General features: G+C 30.0%; 1 protein-coding gene and 1 long non-coding RNA gene across 2 annotated transcripts in view; one reads left to right on the top strand and one right to left on the bottom strand.

The window, feature by feature from the left end:
* The window catches only part of LOC106688473 (protein cab-1), a gene marked incomplete at its 5' end in the record, with an annotated part of 35725 nt that overhangs the window by 2373 nt on the left and 14092 nt on the right, over nucleotides 1-19260 (top strand). Inside the window, 3 exon segments of the mRNA XM_067046579.1 lie at nucleotides 8691-8915; nucleotides 17472-17645; nucleotides 19167-19233. Coding sequence (XP_066902680.1) covers nucleotides 8691-8915; nucleotides 17472-17645; nucleotides 19167-19233 — 466 coding nt within the window.
* Nucleotides 4536-6800, bottom strand: LOC106688474 (uncharacterized). The gene is made up of 3 exons (XR_001344325.2): nucleotides 6710-6800; nucleotides 6563-6639; nucleotides 4536-4840 (listed from the first exon to the last, which is right to left on the bottom strand). It is a non-coding gene; the product is annotated as an uncharacterized lncRNA (long non-coding RNA).

Raw genomic sequence — 19260 nt, 5'->3', positions numbered from 1 at the left:
TATATATAAAGATATTTTTAGCTGAGAGAACAACTTAAAAAAAAGAGGAAATGAGCCGAATAATATCAACTTATGTGTCTAGTACTGTTACTAGACCAACGGTTGAGCCAGGAGATGATTAATCACAATAGGATACCCACTTTATGAGGTAGGGTGGATCCCGGCGGCCTCCCGAACCCTCATAGTTGACTTAAGGCTATAAGAAGAGAATAATTGGGCCGCCCATAGCTCAGTGGTTAAGACACAGTCTTTACCAATTTGATGTCTATTGGCGGTGCAGGTTCGAATCCGGCCTGGGACGTTGACTTTTTTCATTGAGTGGCGGTCCCAAAAAATGAAGAGCTTTGACCCCCAACCATGATTCGGCAGTATAGGACTCCAATGGGAGTCTTGGCCGAAAAAAAAAAGAGAATAAATAATTCTCTGTCACAGCCGGATTAGAACTCGGGCCTGTGGAGTTAGTAACAAAGTGCCTTATCACTGAGCCATGCTTCTCCCTATATACATATATATTTCGCTTGTTGGTTACTAAAATATAATATTTATTTACTTTAACACATGTAGTTATGAACACACAATTAAAATAATTATTTTTATGTTCAAACATTGGTCTTGGTGGTAGATAATCAAATAATAAGCAATAAATATCAGCAGCAAATTACTCAAAATATTCTATAAAACACCTAAATTATTCAAATTTACTAATAAATTATTTTATTAATAAATAATTGACTATAAGAGAATTTGTTGGGGGGATTCAAAATAAAACAAATAAAACTCAAAGAAATATGAAAACAACCCACATGTTAACTAACAATAAATAGTAAATACGCACATGTGTTAAAAATATGTACGTTGATGGATAAAAACATGTGAGGCACTTCTTAATAGCTATCATATTAAACAGAAACCTCTAGTTAGTAACAAAAGAAAATAATTAATAATTGTATTTAAAAACACTTATTTGTATTGTTTTATTTAGATTTAGTTATTTGAAAAGAAAAATGTGTAATTATATTTGTTTGTAATAATGAGTAATAGAGACAGTTGCTAGGGGTGATAACTGTTGCTAAGAAGCGTCACCTAGCAACGGACCGACCATCTTAGTTTTTTAGGGCAGTTCCGACTAATTAGTGGCCCTGGTAGCGTCATTAGCAGCCCTGTCTGCGTTTAGTTGATATTATTTTATTTGACGTTTTTTGAATGTACTCGTCGTCAAAAAGGTTCGGAACCAGACCACTTCTGTGTTCCGATTTTAATATGAGTTCCACTAATTAAGTAATTAGTGGCCAACCCCTGAACCCTAAGAACGTGTGTAACCAGCCCTGTCTGCGTACATTTTGTCGGCTCGCCTAATACAATACGCCTGTTGGATATTTGGACCTTCCACTCTTCCTCGGATCTATCGGAGTGGAACAAACATTTCGCCGAGCAGTATTTATTTTATATATTTATTTATTTTTTTGTGTAAATTAGTTTTATTGTAATTTTCCTAATTTATCGAACTATTTTATTTTTATCTGAAAGACCTTTTTATTTTTACTTGTATATTTTGTTTATTTATTTTTAGTTTTCAAATGTTTAAATTGGGCAAATTAATGTTTTATCCGAGCCAGTTTATTTTTTATTCATAAAGCCTTCTAACGAAAAGACATAGTCGATTTGAGGTGGCTAAAACAGCACATATATTTTTAATCATTGTTAATAGCTTAATATCAATTAAGTTAGTGGAATTTGATTGATACTAGGTATTTTTATCACACCAGAGAAGCATAAAAAATATTTTATCAAGTTATTTTCCATCGTCCTACATTTATCGACTATGATTCATTTTTATATTTTATGAGCTATTAGACATACAGACCTCAGTAAATGCTCATTATGGAGTTGTTTAATTAAATTTTAAAATTTACTAATATTTTTCACAAGAATTTGCATGATATTGGCCAAGTAGATGAAGTAATAAAATCATTTCAGTCATAATAAGTCTTTTCTAGTTTTCAAAAAAAAATTAATTTAAACTATATTTAGATAATATTAAATTAAAGAATTCTCTAAAATCAAAAATTTACTTTACTTTTAATTAATTATTAATTAATTAATGTATGAATAAAATAATGTTTGTCGCGTAGTAGACAGTTTCCAGGATATTGAGCGTAGAATGATTTTTTTTCTTTATATTTTTATTGCCCAATATTACACTCTGTCGTTTATTTACAGGCTATGGTAATAGGGATCAGAGAGCAATTCCACACCTTATATACACATACATAAAGTAAATGTAAACAAAGTAAAAAATAGGAAAACGAATTATAAAAATAGAAATAAATCATACAAATAATAAATAAATTTAAACCTGAAGTAAGTAACATCATAAATACATTTCTATTTACATTCAGACTGGAGAACTACGTACCGATCTTGCCTCCCACTTTTGTAGAAAATCTCCTGAATATACCGGCATTTCTCTCTCAACCGCGTCACTAGTCAATAATCAAATCACTAATCTAATAAAATATTAGTATTTTGTTAATGCAAAAATATAAAAAAGGATTTTTTATGTACAAAATAAACTTCCGGCCATGTATCAGGTTCGAAACTTTTTAATGCTATGCCAATCCCAAACAATATATTATAAAAATCAAGTGCGGTGCCTGCATTACTCAACTTTCATATATTGTCAATCTTTGAATTTAAATTAATCCTCCCTCATTTGAGAACCATGATTTTTTTAATTGATTCAAAATCCGCCTTACGGATGACTAACTCCAATAACGACAGTTTCCTAAAAAGTACATTTAAAAAGTATTCTTCCATGCGAAATATTAACATTTTCCTTTTGCACAAGTATGGCAGAAATGCAAAATAAAACAATTCACTAAAATTTACATTGTGCTCCGGACCATTTATTCAATTCTAAAATGTCATATAGTCAATATTAAAATATTAAGAATTAGTTTATTTATTTATTCATCCTGTCAACTGAAAGGCTAATAGTGAATACATATACTTTAAATATGTAATTTTAGTTTTGCACGACTTTTCATTGTGGAGCTTGTCTATTCAAAGACACCAATCACTTTGTGATATATTGTTATTTCGTGCTCTTTTCATTTTGTTTTTTACTGTTTCTTCGACTAAATCATGTATATATTTTTTAAATTCCAACGGCTTTAAGACGGCAGACGTGTATTTTGAATTCTGCACTAATCTCTCACTAATGATTCTATGGGACTATTAAATTAATTTAATAATTTGAAATATTTATTAAACAACAATGTTATTATTTTGTGTGTGTGTAATGTGTAATTGAAAAAAAATACTAAAATAGATGTTAATGAAAAAGTGATCATTTCTTGCACAGTTATTACACAATTTTGACCTGAAAATGTATAAGAAAAATTATTGGATTCTTTCATTTATTAAAATTCTTTAATAATAATTACAAGAAATATAATATAATTTCCAATGGATGGCGTTTCTCCACTGAGAACATTATAATAAAAAGCTGACTTTATTAAATTCCATTCTCCTCCTTAAGGATATAAAGGGCCCTCTTTTTCCCCATTAGGGCAAAGTAAAATGAAAAAATATCTCCGGAATTTGATAATGGAATTCAAAGGTAGATATTCTTATAAAAAATTAAATTTAAAAGGTCGAGCTTTTTATGAGGAACTCGTGTTAAAATTAAATTTAAAATCTTTTAGAGATTTGTTTCGTTCCATTAATCATAAAAAATGTATTATTATGTTTTTTAGAAGGACTGAGTTTTGTAGGCTCCGATTCCAAAGTGAAAAATTAATCAGATGAGCTAATTGATTAGAATACTATTTGGTTTTATTGTTGTGATAACCAAATATTTTTCAATCATAAACATTTTTATCTATACAATTTTGTACTTCATACTAAAACATTTTAACTGATAGATAATGTTAATCACATGATTTTATGAGCATTCTCAAACTGACAGGGACGAAAAAATCGTTAACAATCATTCTTTAGCCAATATTGGAAATAATCGCTATGTTTTGTTGTCGCACAACTGGAGAGCTAAACAGTTTTCTCAGTCAATTGTTCAATTGTTTCTAAGTCCCTCGATTTCTATAGAGTTAATAATAAAATTTTATAAAAAATATCAACTATGCAAAGGTATATTTGTTATAAGGTTACTAACTTTTTATCTAACTGCTAGTGAGTGAGTATAGATTTGTTAATAAAAGTAAAAAGGAATTAAATAAGTCCAACTTTTGTTTCAATAATCAAAGTGTGATATTTCCATAATTATAAATATTTGATGGAATGAATGACTTCATGGCTGAGATGCCAGGATAAGTAATGAAGGTAATTAACCAAATATATTCATATTAATTAATATTATTTGAGTCCTTAGAACCATTATTATTGGATTAACTTTCCAAAGGCCTAGCGTGTTTACCACTTTACCAATTATACATCTTTATATTTATAAAATATTTTTACCATTGAAATTTATAATGGATCTGTGAATAATATAATATTATTTATTAAATAATCCAGATAAATGGTTTTCCATAAAATGCATTTACATCATACATGGATACCTTATATATATAAATCCCTGGCTGGGTGATGCATGTTGTGGTGTGTGATTCATTGTCACCTGCTCTTCAGTATGGCCCACTCGTCATATTCTCTGCAAGTTCTCCTGGAGACCCCCTGGAAGTGTCTTCCTCCTTGTCCAGCTCCAAAGTCCCCATTCCTTCACCTTCTCTTTGCCAAGTTCTACTCTTCCACACCTGATTTTCAGGTAGTGTTACCTCTCGGTCCCTGTTTTCTCATTGGCTACTCGCAGCTTCACCTACTGAAGCATAATTCATAAACAAAGATCAAGAAGTAGTGGGAACATACCATACTTGACATCTTGTGATCTTGCCTGTCAACCCCTTTTCCGACTGATACCTGGCCTAATGGATTTTGACGCTAAAACATCTTTTATCCATTATTCCTTTGCGTTGACTGCTATTAATCGTGTTACTGTCAACCATCACTCCCCAGGAATCAGGTACCAACGCAGATGTACAGACAAATATATTTATAATAACGTGAGGTTCAATATATAACATATTTATTACCTCTACTAAATCACGGTATTCTCTCTTTGAAAGGACTCTAAAGATCAGTAAAGTAACTACTTTATGGTTTATTTAAGTAGCTTCAATTTGAGTTTTAATATACATTTTTGCGTCTGGTAGTTTCTGAACCAAAGATTTTTTTAAAAAATAGCAAGTGAATATATTTTGGTGATTATTTCAGGAATTATTAGACCTATAGATGCCTTTTAGCACTCAAAGTGAAACTAAATCTGATACAAAGATATAATTATATTAAGATATATATCTGCTATAAAGATCTATTATAATGTATTTCCTAATAATAGTCTTCGCTAAGGGTAGCACTTTCTGCGATACTTCCCAAAATTAATTTATAAATTGCTGGCCACGCTATTTGTTTAATGTATTAAATATATTTGCCTTACTTTGTTTTCTTGTAAAATTATTATTGCAATTATTTTCAAGATCAATAATGGGAAGTAAAGGAAATTTACTTTTATCTTTACATTCTTTTATTTTGAATATTTCACCTTTAGCTTTTATAAGTTTAATACATAAAGAAATTAGACCTGCCATTGTTTTCAGTGTAATATTGTCATATTTTTTCTTCTTGTTCTTTGAAGGCTGTTTTGTAACCTGTCAGCTTGAATCTCAGTTCAATTTCTTAGTTTACAAGCAATTGACTAACTTTAAGGGGTGAAACCACTAACTGAAATTCTAGGGAAGAGATAGCTGAAGTGGTTCGGACATATATGCCGTGGATGAAGACCGTGGACCGCGAAAATTCTTCCAAGCTAAACCAAATGACAAAAGACCAAGAGGAAGGCTAAGGATGTCGTGGCAGGAAAATGTGGGTAGAATGGGAGAGAAGAGAGGAAAGATGTTGGATTCCATGAGGGCATTGGCAAGGAACCGGGACAGATGGAACGCTTGGATCGAGGCACCTCCACGCTGAGAGGCACAGAACAGGAAGAAAAAGAGGAAGACTAACTTTAAGTGAAAACAAAAATTCGATTTTTTATTTTTTTTCTAACTTTCAGACCCACAGGACACCTAAAATATTATTTACTTACAATTTATTCATCATATAACACTGTATTTATACTATCATAACTTGCAATTTATTTGTCCATGTTATTAAAAAATTTTTGTACCTGTTGAAAGCTAATTGCCCAAGTCAATTATATTTAAAAACAAATATATTTATCAATTAGTATCACAAGAGTTTCTTTTTATATATTTATAAAAAATAGTTATATATTTAGAAGTGTTTATCTTCTTATTGCATCAATTTAAATTTCAAACAATTTTCTTATATTCACAATAAACATGATTATACTATTATCAAATCCTACATTAACCATGTTAGGGTTCGGTTATCAACAGTTTATAATGCTTAATATATTTCATTTTTCACATGTATCAATTTAATTAACAATATTATATTTTTTATTTCTAAAAAAAAAACTTACATTGTATGTATTTAAAACTGCTCTACACAATACCTGTTTGGGAATCAGGTTTCAAGAAGCCGACCAATCTAACCAAACTGCAACGAGTACAAAGATTTGTTTTTTTAAGGGTTATAAATTAAGACAAATATACAACACTATACATACAATATCTTCTGTGATAGTTCGCCGGTATCAAGATCGAGTCAAAACCAAGAAAAAATTATGACTGACATGCAACCACAAGGTCTCCATATTTTAAAAGACAGCATATATGGTTTAGGAAATGGCCATCATTGTCATGGATAGCTAGAACGATAAAATTATTATTCAATTGTTTATTTAACACCGTCATGTCTATCTATATCAAACATATGACATTGTAATTTTACAACACTGGACATAAATACTCGATTGCTTTGAGTAAAAGGGCTCAGTGGTATTGTAAGTAACGAAATAGCAGAAACACTGGCAAAGGTCTCTGTTAATAACGTAAAAAAAAACTTTACTGACTTAATCGAAGAGTGGAACGGATAATGGCATCAGATACATTCTGAACATCAGTACACATAACCAAAAGCACCCACTTCAAATTGCCTCAATTCCTTACAAAACATGGTCCTACTAACCAATACTTCAGATATTTCACAAAATACGCACAAATGTAAATGCTACGGACAAACTACATAAACCTTCCAACACATATTATACGACTGTTACATACATTACAAAAAAAGATATAGTTTTCTGAGATCATCTTTAATCCAGAAGGACTCATGCCCTCTACCCTAACCAATATTGTTTAAAAATACAAGAGCCAATTTAAAGAACTCACCAATTAATCATAGACCTGCTATGTTAATGTGCAGAGTTACAACCTTCCAATATTTTGAATATAGTAGTTTTTATACCATTTTTTATTCAGTGTATTTATGCTTTATCTTATTTTAATTTACTGAAACAAAAATTAATGATTGTTGTTTTAAACTTTCTCATTTTCTGTTTTCTTATTCTTACTTTTTTTATTAATTCATTATTATCATATACATATGTATTTATATTATTAATGAAAACAGTATATAGTGTTTTACATTATAGAATTTTTAAGATGAAAAATTGAGAATAGTAAATATTTCACTATAGTTTGATTGCTGCTTAAAAAATTATTTTTTTTTATTTTATTTTATTATTGATTTGATTTATTCTTTGAATTCATTTATATTTTATTTATTATTACTATTTGTTTTCTTTCTTTCTCTTACCTCTTCTTGTTTTGTTGTATCTTCTTTCATTTCATTTGTAAATAACTTTCTGTATATCATCTTCTATATAAAATTTCGTAATCTTATATGTATCCATTACTAATGCAACAATGTATGCGTATAATATGCATTTTCCATGGTGTATGCCCAAATTATTTAAAATATACGCATTATAGATTTAATTTATACATCTTTATATATAGACTAAATTAAGACTAAAAGATTAAGCCAGTATTCACTCTATTTTTACGATTTTATTGATATTTTAATTTCAGATTTCCTTTCTTTTTTTTTTTTTTTTTCTGTATGGACCGTTTCCAATTATTCACTGGAAATATTTATTATTTATTAATAATTTAATTAATACTCAAACTTTGGAACAATGGTGGTTTAGTTTTTTGGAATCTGGTTTAATTATATTATTAGTCTCTAAAATTTATCTTCTAAAAATAATATCTTCTTTTTATATTACTTTCATATTTTCAAAATCAAAATCATGTCCATTGAGAGATAAGATCAAAAAATGTTTATTTTTATTGAATCTGTTTTTGATCGTTTAAAAAAAAAATCCAAAATGGCGGGCAATACAGCACTTAGATTCTCTTATACTTTTACTATGACAAAATGATAATAAGAAAGAACAAAAAAAAATCAATCCACGTCTTTGTCGAAATTAGTTCGACCCATCTCCTATTTTTGTATGTTTCATCTGCACTACAAGGCTAGAAATGCGTAGCTTTTTTTGTTTAGGTCTTTAACATTTTTTATATAGTTTATTTCAAAAAAATATTGGAGTTATTTTTTATAAACATTTTATGAAGAGGATATTATTGTTAATATAATTTTTTTTTTTATGAAGTAATCCTTATGATTTTGTACTGCTGCAGCTGAACTGGAGGAATATCTGCGGCAAATGCTGCTGTCAGGGGAACTGCGAAGGGAGCCCCCACTGCGGGGCCGGTTGCACCGCCCCTGGTCGCACGCCCTGCCCGAGCAGCCTCCTCCAGCCCCCGCGGGGCCAGCTCTACCACAATCGGACTTCGCGGTCCCACCCTCCGACATCAGGTTCTTCCACCCTCGTCCTTCCAGTCTACCTCAGCAAGTATATTACAGTAAGTAGAGAACTACAAACGACAGAACAGAGGTGATGAATTTAGAAAATATAAAAATATGTGTTTTGTTTTTTTTATTCATTATAAGTTTATGACTGAAAGTCAAGAGCCCAGAAGGAAAAACCAACAAGTAATATCACCCCGATTTTTGATCACTTCAATGAAAAGTATTTACAGTTTACAATCAAAATTGATGACTCTGCTAATCATGGTAGGAGGGAATAAAACATAGTGGCTGTTCCAAAAGTTACAAAAAAAAAAAAATCATTTTTGTGTTCTTGCAAGTAAAAAAAAAATTGCGTGCTATTTTCTGTTAGGTAATGGCCCATTTTTTATCTGAACGATACAAGGGATATTTTCACTCATTTTGAGCTCTATACCCTTAGAACTATAGTAAATTTTCTGAAATATGAGCTCTCCAAGAGCTCTCTAGTCCAATACTCGAGGTACAGTTCTTCAAAAAGCAACATTGCTTTCCAAATAACGAAAAATTAATATTTTATGAATTTATTTTGGCGAATATCTACTCTTATCTAATTTTCTTGAAATTGCTATACTATACCTGCTACTATTTCTCAATTGGGAGCTAACAGATATACTAACGTCATTCGTAGTAGTTTTCATGATATTTACTAAAATAAATTTTAAAATGTTGATTTATTGTTATTTGTAAAAAAATAATCTAATTTATGAAAAACAGTATCTCCGGAAGTATTGCTTTAACATAATCATGTCTGTTAGTGCTCATATATTAGAAAATTCACTCTACTTTGAATGATTAAGTTTTTTTTTTGTTTACTTAAATTTATTTAAATTTTTTGTTTGGTTTTGAAACAGCCACCATTTTTTATTCCCCCTAACTAAGGTTGGCACAGTCATCAACTTTGACTATTAATATAGTTGTCGTTTGAAATTTTATGTGTTCTAAAATTCGGGTGAAATATCACGTTTTTTCCCCGGCCTCTTTGATTATAAACGCTGTTCTTTTCGTTTTATCGTAGCTAAAAATAAATGGCGTATGTCGTATAATGACTAGAATTAACGTAAAGTATGGTAAATAAAAATTTGTCAGTGATCAGTTACGTAAAATTACTATAAAAAATGTACTATTTTTTTACAATACAATATTTAATCACACTTAGATGCTAAATTCTTCCACTTTCTTCATTCCATCCTTTAGAGCTCCTTCTTAAAAGGTTAAAATCACAAAACTCAGTTGAATGTTTTTCGCTTTTTTTAATAATGTAAATATATTTTTTCCAGATTAAAGGAATATTAGAAACTCCTTCTCTATTAGTCTCAAAGTTACTCTTATCTGAAATAACATGTGTAATGAAATAGTATTTCAACACTCTTATTGTTAATCCATTTTTATTATTTAAGTAAAATGTGAAACAGATCAAATCGAAATACTCCATTCCTGTAAGATATCCATACTCGAGGGAAATAAGATCATGTCATGGGGGTTCTTTTCTTAAGTACTTCTATACCCTTTTCAATGGGAATTGGCTCGAAAGATCGACGATATATCAATCCCTATATAATAATAATCAATAACCTGTTAAGTTCAAAAACGTGTGATATTTATAATTATGAGAGATAGTTGGCCGTGGATGACTTATACGAGAAGATGGTTGAGGGTGCGGTCAAAATAAAACCCAAATAAGTTGATGTAACTTATTTAATCGTGCCAACGTTTCGGCTAGAGTTTCTAGCTTTCATCAGGGCTAAGAACAGAACAAGATAACAACCAATGAATATAGAAAATAAAAAATAAAATATAAACAAAATGACATATTGTAAATAATTTTGCAGAATGGAATTAATAAAATAAAGTGATGAGAGAAGTGGAAAATAAAATGTATACATAGGTAATTGAATAAGTAGGTAAAATAACATAATTAAGGAAATAAAATAAAAATGAAGTTATATAATGCAAAGAAATATGAATATATTAGTTATTAATAATTTAAAAATTAAAATATGGAAAGAAAAAGAAAATTGAGAGAAAGAAAATATAAGTGACCATAATAATTGATAAAGAGGCAAAATATAAGTAAAGTTTAAAAAAAGAAATGAATAGAAAAAAAAATATTTTGAAAACAACAATAATAATATATCGTGAACATAACTAATAACGTGGGTAGGGAAAATTGAGAAAAGATGGGAGATAAAATAAAGATGAGGGGAAGAGAATAAAACGAACCTGTCAGCTTGAAATCTAACCGCCAAGTGGTTTCTGCGCCGTGAACGGCCATACTCCGAATTAAAAAAATACGTTACAAGAATGACTAAGTGGTTTTAAGAGGAAACATTATGAGTGGGTAAAAAATAAAAAGTAAAAAGTGGGTAGAAAATATTTAGAGGAAGAAAGCGTGTGAGAGGGTGACAACAAATGGTTTTTGGAAAATGTTAAAAATATATATATGTACAAGGATGACGAAGTACCGGAAGATGACAAAGTGTCATGAGTATTTAACAACAGTTAAAAAGAGGAAACGTATATAAGAGGGTGACGACAAATGTGTTAGAAAAAGAAGTGAAATAATACTGTGTGTGATATTTATATTTATTATTACTATTTTGTTTTCTTTCTTTTTCTTATCTCTTCTTGTTTTAGCTCATGTTCTTTGTTTTCATTTTAAAAAAACTTTCTTTATATCATCCTCCATACAATTTTGTAATTACATGTATCCAATACTAATGCAGCAATGTATACACATAATATTTATTTAAAATATTAGCATTCTACATATAATTTATTCATCTTTATATATAGACCAAATTCAGATCAAATCAAAATCCTCAGTTGCTGAAATATATATCCATACTCGAGGGAAATAACATCATGTCATGAACTTTTATAAAGTACTTATATTCCCTTTTCAATAGGAATTGGTTTGAACGATCGACGAGCTATCAATCCCCTAAACCTGTTAACTTCAAAAGCGTTTGATAATTCGACTTTATATCGCTTATAACCTAGTCAAACTCACCCAATATTGAGAATTACAGAAGTTACAGAGGAAAATTTCCAATGGCAGTTTCTATATGCAGGGTCATATACCGGTTTGGATTTTATGTTTATGATTTATAATATCCGATTTTATTTGTTTAACTATGCATAAAACAAATATTGGAAATGTTATTATCATGAATCGGAAATTCATCAATTCGAAGGTCATAATATTAAACCTTAAATTACACAATAAGAATGAAACTACTGTACATTAACAAAACATCATCTATTATCAGTGAATTACCACATTTTCCATTCCTGGATGCTTTATCAAATACGTCATCCTTAATTTTCGTATTCAACATACTTACAGTTCAATTTTTAAAATGTTATTAGCATTAACAATTACTTTTAGAAGATGATTAGCTGACGGCATGTAATTTATTTTAGGAAGATGGTCCGAAAAACTATTTGTTAATAACCAACGTTTATCTTTTGATTTTCTTATTTCTTAGTTTATTTTATTATCTGTTTATTTGTTCCGTGTTTATGTTCTTCTTTAATTACGTTACTCTTTTGACCTGTGGTTCCCAACCTTTTTTTGGTGTGGTGAAACCTTTTTGGTAGAAGTAGGAAAATGGCCCCTACGTTATCATTTGATATATGTAAAGTGAACCGTCTTTTCAGCAAAAGCTAAGAAAGGCTAAGGATATTTACACAGTACCTGTGCAAAATTTGAAGAAAATCTTAGGTGGTAAGATTCAAATATGCTTCCTAAACACCATTTTCCACGAAATTCAGTTGGGAACCATTGCTTTGGAGTGTATATATATATTTTTTTTAATTTTTGTTTTCTGCACATATTTTATATATTCTACTATATTTATACAACCTTATATTCATCTTATGCATTTATTGTTCCTGCTACGCACAAATTTCTTTTGAGCTTCAAATTTCCGTTACCAACTTACACCTTACCACTACCTCTTCCGTTTTAAATCCTCACTTTACATCTTGCAGGATTCAGATGAGCATCCAAATCATTCTTATTTTATTACCTAATATTATTCCTTTATTTATCGTTTCTACTTTATCTCTCAATATTATTCCTTTATTTATCATTGATTTAAATTTATTTTTGCTTGATTTTTTATTGCATCAGTCTTACACTATATTTCTTCTTTATTTCAGTTTTACAATATTTATTATTATTTCTATATATTACATTTCACTCTTCATTACTCCAGTGTAAATTTGCAATTCTATCGCTTATTTCGGTTTACGTTATTAGTTAGTACCCTATTCATTTATATTTATATTTTTTTAATATAAAATCCTTTTTTCATAACTTTATATGTAGATTCTTATCGTGGCATGATATTTTACAATGTTTGTATCTTTTTCTTATGTAGAGCTGATGAAGCACTTCAAAGTGGGGCGAAATTTGGTTACTAATAAATAGTTTTTTTTTACCACCTGGATTATCATTCTACAATTAACAATTTATGCAATTAGTAAGCATTCAAACTCGAATAAATTTAAACCTTATGGCGGTACATTATGCGAGGGGAACATTTTTTGCCTTGAGACAACAATTATATCTAACGAGCCAACCAAACAAGAAGAAATCCAAACTTTAGTATTTTCGCTGTATAATTCCGAACAACAATCAACTTAGAACGAATGATTCATTTTAATCAAGTGGTATAATTTCATAAATTGCCTCATCAATTATGCAAGCGCCAATCCTTGTTTACAGAAAAGTTTAATTTATGGGTTAAGTGGCCATGATTATACTTCAAACTAAGCAAACCAACAACGGTGCACAATCAAATATCAGCTTATTAAAAGAACCAATTTCGTTATAAATGAAGAAGTGCATGATAAATGAATGTAATGCAATTAGTCTATTGCATAACGTTTCAATTGAATGTGAACTGCCGATTTTATTTTTTCTTTACTCAATGAAAATACTATTCATAAATGTTTCGGCTAAAAAAGAATAACGAACTCTTTCAAACATAAAATATACTAAGGATCTCTACACATATTCCAATGAAACGGTTGAAATGGTTTAACGGGTGAAATTTAACTTACTAAAAAGTATTTTATGACTCTTATCTTCATGGTGGTCACAGTTTTTATGATATTCACATATGAATATAAATTTGGCAAATGAAAATTTGTCCGAACAACTATAAATCAACTTATTTTAGCGAATTTCTTGTAAAATATTACTCCTACAAAGATAAACATAAGAAACTAGTTTATAGCTCATTAAAGTAGCTTTAGTTTGAGTGCTAATAGACATCTGTACCTCAAATGATTTTGAGATATAAATTTACTTACTACTGATCTTTCAGTACGTCTCATACAACATTTTTATGAAATGTTGTTTTTTAAAAAGCAATATCTTGAAAACTATTTAACGTAATTAACTCTATTATGGCTCATATTTTAGCAAATTTACTCTTCTTTAAATGACGTTCTCTTAGGTTTTCTTGTGTTGTTCCTACTTTTTAAGATATAGAACTCCGAATCAAAAATTAGTTTTTTTATCGCTTTGAAACAGGGCCATTTTTTATTCCTCCTACCTGTACTTGGCAGACTCATCAATTTTGACTATTAACTATATATAACTTTCATTAAAGTAATCAAAAATTGGGGTGAGATAACTGCCTTCTTTATCCTCTTGGGCTCTTGGACTATAATGGGTATAGATTATGAATAAATAACTGACAGAGAATATGGAGATATCCCAAGTAAAGTGGGAGGCCCAACTGTCGATGAAAATATAGCATAATAATAATAATCTTTATTTATTCTGGGATTGAACCCTTTAGAATAATTTACAGGCGTCAAAATTAGGCTTTAGAGCCTTAGAGTAAATTACGAAATAGAGATGAAATTACGGGATGTCATAAAATAAAATAATACAATGAATTTAAAAAGATGCAAATAAACAACAGTAATTAACAGAATATATAAAATAATGACAAAAAAAATAAAATAAAACCACTTGTCATATCATAAAACATTAGATGACTTCTGATAGTAAACATAAAGGGAAAAAAATGCTAAAAAATCTAATACAATTAAACTAAAAAATAATAAATGAGAATATGTAATTTCTGCTAGTGCGCATATTTACAATTATAAACGAAAATCTAAGACATAAAATACAGAAAATATATAAAGCTTTTTTGAAACTTTCAATTATTATTCTTCCGTATAGCACGGATCTTCGGCAATCTCTTTAGCCAACTTATCCTACTAAAAAAAAAGCATAATGTTTTCGCGCGATGGACAGTAGTTAAAATATCAAGCCTGGAATGGTAAATTAAGGAAAATTTTAGAGTTTTTTTTCGTATGTGAAGGTCGAAATTTTAGATCTTTAATGCAACCCAAACACAACAAACATAAAATAAAAAATAGAAATGGTCCTATTTTTCCCTTTATTTGCTATTATTTTTCGCATCGTTGTCGACTATATTGTATTCCCTGGGCTATCATTTTTTACCCCAGTAGCTTCCAAAGGACAGTTGAGAACATTTCATTTGAGGCCAATTGACATGAACGTTTTACTGTCCAAAATCCTAGTATGAAATGAGTCACCTCTATTGTTTTGTCTTGGGCTTCCTTTCACTGAATGTGTGACTTCTCCTTGAATACTTTATACAATATTTTTCGAACTTCAAGCCTACTGAATGGAAGTAATCTTTTCTTTTCTTTTTAATAATAGATTGATAAAATATATGAGTTTTCCTCCGGATAACTACTAGTCACAATGAATACTTAGTATAACCACTTAATTTGATTGTAATAATACTACCAGCCTCGAAAGGTATTCTGATGTTCCTTTGGAGTGGAATAATGGTGTGGTTCGGTAGGGTTTTGGAAGTTATAGATCAAGTGGAATATTGACATCGGCAATCCTGACAAAGAGGCTAATGAACCAAGAGGCACATTCCACGGAAGCCGAAATTCCAAAATGGCGTATTTGGAATGCCTATGAGGCCTAGTCAAAAGTTACCGATCGGTTAGACTTAATATCGCCTCTGTTCAGACAAATCTCGCTAAAGGCAATAAGTTAAAACGTAAGTAACTAGTTATTAACTAATAATAAGTTATTAGTTATAAACACCTATCAATGCTGAATAACAAAATCTATCGATCTAACTCACCAAGTCATTAAATCGGTAATATTATTAAAGTGGATTTAATGAATTAGTAAGTTTTCCCTCGCAATTATAATATTCACTAGCAGATTGAGACCATGCGGTACCCTGGACGAATAGATTTTGCAGGAACCTAGGCTACACAGTACTACTCATTAAGCCGGAGGATTGGCGGGCGGTCAAGGAAGGTATCGAGTAACCCTCAAAAGAAGGGGAAAGTCCTTAAACAATAAACACCAATAACTAACACTAAAAAATGTTGCAGTTCGTGAGTTTTGCCTAAACAGGGCCGATATATTATGGACGTACTTTGTGGTTAATTTTTAAGTGACCATTGCCGAACAGATTACTCTCTACTATCAGTTTATCCTTTGTACTCATTTCCATCCTCAAACAATATGAACTGCCATTTAGGCAATTTATTAGTAAAATTTCCTTTTTTCTTGAATAAAGTGCAAGGTCACAAACCACTTCTATTGAGATCGCCTGCTTCCTAGGAGCAAGCATCTTCTACCGCTTTTTGCATGCTGTCCAAATCTTGATCCGATACACCAAATATGGTGTAACCTCAATAGGTTTATTGGAATTATGCAATGTCACTTATTGATCTTCAGAACGCATTACAGCGAAAATGGAAGAACATTTCTCAAGATAACATTTTTCCTGTCATCACGTCGATGTTGAGGCAACTTAAGCTATTGAAGTACGAAGAAGTGTTACCAGATTCTAGCTCTGTAAATATTTTTCTGAGTTTGTGATTCATTCTCAAATTAAAACTTTTAGTAGTGGTCAGTAACGTAGCAAAAGAGAGGGCACATCGAGGCGACACTTTACACAGCCGGCGAAATCCCAAAAGACCTCAACTTTGTATAAAAAGTTAGTTTGAAGGGGGGGGTGGGCGACATACTTCGCATCTGCCCCGGAAGCGACAAATACCTACACTACGCTACAGGATGTTGTTTAGATATCGGATACTACGAAAAATTAATAATGCGCTGATTTTTCCCGAGAGTATATTTGATATCAGCATAATTTGGAGTAAATTTTAGAAATAGTGATAGGTAATACGAACTATGCTGATCTTTACATGTCACCATGTAATATTATACCTGAGTATGTACTGGTTTTAACACTAATAGTAATATAATATAATACTCAGTATTTACATTGGCAATACGGGTCGTTCTCTTAATACTTACGAAAGAAGAGAGTTAATTAAATTAATAAAAATATTGATCTCTTCAACACATAAAAGAACACGATAGTTATTTTAAATCTTTTCCAATAGTTCGTTTGAACTTCTCAATAATTCAACATAAGTTTATTAAACTTTCGTTGTATTTCCTTAACTTGATTAACTAAACCATACGATCAACAGTTGAATAAATTATTTTAAAAAATATTTGATTTTCGTTTCAGGAGATGAAGAGACATTGGATGATAAGAATGAGGAACCTACTGAAGAAATATTAACAACCGAAAAAAGAGAAGAAAATAAACAATCTACAACGACAGAAGAGAGCAACCCCGATGAGGTGGTCAAAACCCCATTGATTGAGTTTAGTTCTACGCAAGAAAATATCATCCTTATTGGTAATTATTATTTATAATAAATTACTGGTTGTACCCTATTACTGTATATCGTCCGATAATCATATAATTGTATAAAACTGATATAAACTTAAATATTGACAATTCGTTGGAAAACTACATTCAGGAAACAAAAATTTTTAGAATGACAAGGTTTAAATCTTTCAAGAATGATGGACCTAACAGCACAAAGAAGATAAAATTATTATAGGATTCTTTTTAGTTATTTTGAGAAAATCGAAAAAATGTTCCACTTCTAGTTAGTCAATTTTAACGACTGTAGCATCTAAGGTACATATCAGCCTTAAATGTGTACTATCAGCTTCCTACAGGCTTTTCTTTTTTGAGGCTGATTGGTGAGACTTGATTATTTGGACTCACTGGATCTAAAAAACTTGTATCACATTCAAATTCGAATTGAAAATTTTACATTACTATACTTCTCCAGACTATATATTCTATATAGGTAAGTAAAAAAAAAAAAAAAAATTAAATATAAATTTTATATCATACTTGGTAATTTGGGGTAGTTGGTAATTGGTAATATAGATGTAAGAAGTGCATGAATGAATGACTGGGTGATGAATCTCATATTGTTCCTCATTTTTCAACAAACGATGTGCAAAGAATTGAATCTAGCACGTTCAAAATAAGTTTATCAAAAACTACATCTTTAAATCTCCTGCATATTTGAAAGAAGACAAGTCATAAGAATGACAAACAATAACAATAAGCGTGAATACACATCTAGAAGTAACACAAACTCAAAAGGTATGGTGGATTTCATAACATATGACCCACTGGTTCAGTGTACAACCCTCCTGAAAAATAACCAATGGAGGAAAAGTAATACCCCTGAAAATTAGAGGAAACTGGTGAGATGAACAAATGACAATAAAACCTGCATATGTTTATTCAATACCTACTTTTATCTAACTTTTTATGAAATAAAGAGGGAATTATGTTTTTGAACTTAAACTGTTAGTAAAATGGTACTGTAAGTTTCAAATTTGTAATTTGCTTATAAACTCTTATATAGATCCCCATAGGCAAGGAGGTTAGTTCCTAACAAGGTGAACAAAATGCCAATTTGACATTTAAAGCTTATTTTTTCATAAATTCCTGTTATTTTATCAAATAAATGAATTATTTTGAATGGAGAAAAAACTTAGCTAGTTTATTGATATATTTCTTTTGATTATAATTTCTTTATGGTCATTGGCAGTAGAATCATTTGAACAGTGTTTTTGATACTTTTTGGAAGGATAGCCAATATTTGTTTTAACTAATATAAACTTAAACTTTAGACAATAGTTTACTTAGGAATTTTATTCAATACAGCTAATTTATTAAATGTTAATAACTTCAAAATCACCTTAATTATTAGTGGAACTCAATCATACTAACTGTCATATGGATAAACACCATGTCAACGATATATATATGTCATAATTCTCCTAAAGTAATTAAAAGATATAAAAGATATTTAATAGAACATATTATTGAGTTCATTTAATATTACAGCATTGATAACAGGGAGCAGTGTAGCAGCAGTGGTTGGTGTGGCTCTTCTCATTTACGGATTCATAAAGTAAGAGAAACATAAATTTATATTTAT

This window comes from Halyomorpha halys, unplaced genomic scaffold, assembly GCF_000696795.3.
Source record: "Halyomorpha halys isolate HHAL.00 unplaced genomic scaffold, Hhal_1.1 Scaffold1136.1, whole genome shotgun sequence".
Classification (NCBI taxonomy): domain Eukaryota; kingdom Metazoa; phylum Arthropoda; class Insecta; order Hemiptera; family Pentatomidae; genus Halyomorpha; species Halyomorpha halys.
The sequence above is the reverse complement of the archived record's forward strand: the minus strand, read 5'-3'. Positions and strand labels throughout refer to the sequence as shown.